The sequence below is a fragment of the Marmota monax genome, unplaced genomic scaffold (genome assembly GCF_021218885.2).
Source record: "Marmota monax isolate L192 unplaced genomic scaffold, Marmota_monax_Labrador192_F-V1.1 WCK01_AAM20220418_F8-fsc00160, whole genome shotgun sequence".
Classification (NCBI taxonomy): domain Eukaryota; kingdom Metazoa; phylum Chordata; class Mammalia; order Rodentia; family Sciuridae; genus Marmota; species Marmota monax.
Genome location: NW_026694183.1, coordinates 205093 through 209996, shown reverse-complemented (window position 1 = coordinate 209996; position 4904 = coordinate 205093). Strand labels below are relative to the sequence as shown.

Genomic DNA, 4904 nt, shown 5'->3' with positions numbered 1-4904 from the left:
ACAGCGCCCCCCACCCTCACTGGTTCACAATGGTCTGCTCCGTTGCCTGGTGCAGGTTTATATTCCTGACCAAAGGCCTGAGTGTCCATAGCCTCTTTTGGCTGGGCACGGTGTGGTTGTGGAGGAAATAGCCAAAGTAGCCTTAGCGTGATGGAGGGGCAACAGGTGCCCCTCAGCCATACTTGGGGGTGGTCCTGGAAGAAGTAAGCAGGGTTGTGGTGTGCCTTGTCTGAAGACATGGAAACACACCCTATTCCTTGTGGCTGTCCATGGGAGTTGAGGATACGTACAGCTATTGGATTTTTTGTGGTTGTCTTGTTTTTGTGGAGAAGTTTTCAGTCTGTGAGAAGCAGGCTTTATTGAGAAGAGAAAAAAAGCTTGCTCTAAAACTTTCTGAAATAATTGAGAAAAAATGTGGACTACTTGAAAAAGTCAGTCTTGTCCAAAAAGAATATGAAGGCTTAGAGTCATCTTTAAAGAATGCCATTTTGGAGAAGGAGGCAATATACGCAAACCTGGACAGGTCCATATCTAAATTTGAGGAAGAAATACTCTTTCTAGAAGAAGAGCTAAAAGAAGAGAAAACTAAACATTCTCAACAGGATGAATTGATAGAGTATATATCAAAAAGGATGAAGTCCCCAGAAGAGGAATCAAAATCCCTCAGTTCACATATACCTGAAGCTACAACAACCTTAACAATATTTCACCTGAATGCAGAAAGACTGAAGGTACCAATAAAAGAAGTTTCAAATGAAAATTCCCAACTTCTGGAAAGTCAGAAACAGCTTTTACACTAAGGGGAAGTATGGGAAGAAGAAGTGAATGGCCTTAATCATCAGAAAACAACACTTGAAGACTCCAAAGAACATGAAGAACAAGTTCTAAGAGAGAAATAAAATCACATTAAGTCTCTGTCTGAACACTTGCTGAAAGATTGGGCTCCTGTGCTTGAAGAAGACCTAACAGACGGTGGTAACTTGGAGTTGGAAATGAAAAGTGAATCAGAAATCGGTGCTTACTTAGAGGATCAGCCAAAAGGAGATTTGAAGAAACAGCTTTATGCTGATAAGTTAAATTCCTCTTTTAAAATCTTAGAAGGAGAAAGAAATCAAGTTTTTACTTTAGTATCTGAAGTTGTTGAAACAAAGGAAGACCTTACAGAAGAGATTAAAAATCTGAAGACAGAACAAGCATCTTTGCAGTCAAACAATACACAGTTTGAAAGTGAGAATCAGCATCTTGATCAGAAACTTAAACTCATCATTGAAATATATGAAGCCATTGTAATGAAACTCCAGAGGAAAGTAAGAGAAGAGGAAAATGACCGGGTAGTGCAAGAGGAGAAACTTTTCAAAATGGAGGAAAACATCAGCCATGCAAGTGAACAGCTTAAGACCTACAGAAAGCAAGTCAAAGACCTTGAAGAAGAATTAGAGAGAACCACTTATTTTTATCAGGGGCAGATTACACACTATGAGGAAAAAGCACAAGATAATGAGTGGGCAGCTCAGAGTGCTGAAAGATACCTCAATGATTTAGGGAAACAAGAGGCTCCCGACAGTCAAAACTTCACCGAAAATGAGTTTAAATTTAAAAAAGATCCTTCTGCACTTCATGTTTCAAATACAGCCATTGGCAGAGAGCATTTCCCAAATGGTCCCTCACCATTGGGTCGACCTTCATCTGAAATGAGAGCTCCACTTCTAGGAAAGGAGGGTCCACTCAGACTCTCACCTTTGCTTCCAGGGGTAGGAGGAAGAGGCTCAAGAGGCCCAGAGAATCCTCTGGGCCCTCAAATTATCAATGAAAGAAGAGAATCCGGCTATGATGGGATAACTGATCATCAGAGAGTGCCTTATAACATTAGGCCCCTGTCATCTCCATGGGAACAGAACCCTAAGATGATGATGGCTCCACCAGGCCAACCATATTGTGATCTATGTCTTCCTCTACCAAGGCAAGATGGATGTTATTCTAATTATGGTGGACCCTCGGGACCAGCAGAACTCAGAAGTTCTACTCTGCTGCCTTTGGATCAAATGGATGGGCCTATGTTTTCTGAAATGGAACCCAGTAGAAATGATTCCAAAGTTGATCTTGATAATTCCAATGTGCCCGAGTCATCTCTCCCTGCTGAAAACCAAGAAACTGCCTCTGGCTTTGCTTTCTCACCTTTCCCTCCAATCAGAGGTCCATTGTTTCCAGTGGATCCAAGGAATCAGTTCATGAGAAGAGGAGCTTTTTTTCCCTCCACCTCCTCCAGGAAACATGTATGGAGCATCTCGAAAATATTTTCCATGGGGCCCACCACCCCGTCCATTCCCAATGGAGCCATGGTGTTTTCCTCATTATCTCCCCCCAAGAGCAGAATTTCGCCCCCCCCTCCCTCCCATGCATTCTGAAAGTAGAAGTGAGTTTTCTTCAGGGTTGAGTCCACCTTCAAATGAGCCTGCTACCCAACATACAGAACCACAACAAGAAACTTGACAATATTTTTTTATCTGACTTCAAAAGTAATCTATCTCTCATTTTTACTTTAAATATAACTGGTTTTACTCAAATGATTAGACTTTTTTTTTTTTAAATTTTTTTATTGGTTGTTCAAAACATTATAAAGCTCTTGACATATCATATTTCATACATTAGATTCAAGTTGGTTATGAACTCCCAATTTTACCCCAAATACAGATTGCAGAATCACATCGGTTACACATCCACATTTTTACATAATGCCCTATTAGTAACTGTTGTATTCTGCTACCTTTCCTATCCTCTACCATCCCCCCTCCCTCCCCTCCCATCTTCTCTCTCTACCCCATCCACTGTAATTCATCTCTCTCCTTGTTTATTTTCCCATTCCCCTCACAACCCCTTATATGTAATTTTGTATAACAATGAGGGTCTCCCTCCATTACCATGCAATTTCACTTTTCTCTCCCTTTCCATCCCACCTCATGTCTCTGTTTAATGTTAATCTTTTCTTCCTGCTCTTCCTCCCTGCTCTGTTCTTAGTTGCTCTCATTATATCAAAGAAGACATTTGGTATTTGTTTTTTAGGGATTGGCTAGCTTCACTAAGCATAATCTGCTCTAGTGCCATCCATTTCCCTGCAAATTCTATGATTTTGTCATTTTTTAGTGCTGCGTAATACTCCATGGTGTATAAATGCCACATTTTTTTTATCCATTCATCTATTGAAGGGCATCTGGGTTGGTTCCACAGTCTAGCAATTGTGAATTGTGCTGCTATGAACATCGATGTAGCAGTATCCCTGTAGTACGCTCTTTTAAGGTCTTCAGGGAAAAGTCCAAGTAGGGCAATAGCTGGGTCAAATGGTGGTTCCATTCCCAGCTTTCCCAGGAGTCTCCATACTGTTTTCCAGATTGGCCGCACCAGTTTGCAGTCCCACCAGCAATGTACAAGAGTACCCTTTTCCCCACATCCTCTCCAGCACTTGTTGTTGTTTGACTTCATAATGGCTGCCAATCTTACTGGAGTGAGATGGTATCTTAGGGTGGTTTTGATTTGCATTTCTCTGACTGCTAGAGATGGTGAGCATTTTTTCATGTACTTGTTGATTGATTGTATGTCCTCCTCTGAGAAGTGTCTGTTCAGGTCTTTGGCCCATTTGTTGATTGGGTTATTTGTTTTCTTATTGTTTAATTTTTTGAGTTCTTTGTATACTCTAGATATTAGGGCTCTATCTGAAGTGTTAGGAGTAAAAATTTGTTCCCATGATGTAGGCTCCCTATTTACCTCTTTTATTGTTTCTCTTGCTGAGAGAAAACTTTTCAGTTTAAGTAAGTCCCATTTGTTGATTTTTGTTATCAACTTTTGTGCTATGGGTGTCCTATTAAGGAATTTGGAGCCCGACCCTACAATATGTAGATAGGAGCCAACTTTTTCTTCTATCAGACGCAGAGTCTCTGATTTGATATCTAGCTCCTTGATCCACTTTGAGTTAACTTTTGTGCATGGCGAGAGGAGGGGATTCAGTTTCATTTTGTTGCATATGGATTTCCAGTTTACCCAGCACCATTTGTTGAAGATGCTATCCTCCCTCCATTGCATGCTTTTAGCTCCTTTATCAAATATAAGATAGTTGTAGCTTTGTGGATTAGTCTCTGTGTCCTCTATTCTGTACCATTGGTCCACCCTCCTGTTTTGGTACCAGTACCATGCTGTTTTTGTTACTATTGCTCTGTAATATAGTTTTAAGTCTGGTATCGCTATACTGCCTGATTCACACTTCCTGCTTAGAATTGCTTTTGCTATTCTGGGTCTTTTATTTTTCCATATGAATTTCATGATTGCTTTATCCATTTCTACAAGAAATGCCGTTGGGATTTTGATTGGCATTGCATTAAACCTATAGAGAACTTTTGGTAATATCGCCATTTTGATGATGTTAGTTCTGCCTATCCATGAACAGGGTATATTTTTCCATCTTCTAAGATCTTCTTCTACTTCTCTTTTTAGGGTTTTGTAGTTTTCATTATATAAATCTTTCACCTCTTTTGTTAGGTTGATTCCCAAGTATTTTATTTTTTTTGAGGATATTGTGAATGGAGTGTTTTTCCTCATTTCCGTTTCAGAAGTTTTGTCGCTGATATACAGAAATGCCTTTGATTTATGCATGTTGATTTTATATCCTGCCACTTTGCTGAATTCATTTATTAGTTCTAGTAGTTTTTTTGTAGACCCTTTTGGGTCTTCTAGGTATAGAATCATGTCATCTGCAAATAGTGATAATTTAAGTTCTTCCTTTCCTATTTTTATGCCTTTAATTTCTTTCGTCTGTCTAATTGCTCTGGCCAGTGTTTCGAGAACTATATTGAATAGAAGTGGTGATAGAGGGCATCCCTGTCTTGTTCCAGATTTTAGGGGGAATGCCTTCAATT

The 4904-nt window shown here is 39.8% G+C and overlaps 1 protein-coding gene across 1 annotated transcript; it reads left to right on the top strand.

The window, feature by feature from the left end:
- Positions 1–204: 204 nt before the first annotated feature.
- Positions 205–2490, top strand: LOC124107765 (melanoma inhibitory activity protein 2-like). The gene is given in 3 exon segments (XM_046465972.2): positions 205–358; positions 361–2243; positions 2245–2490. Coding segments are annotated over 3 exon segments (2250 nt in total). The 5' UTR covers positions 205–237.
- Positions 2491–4904: the final 2414 nt, after the last annotated feature.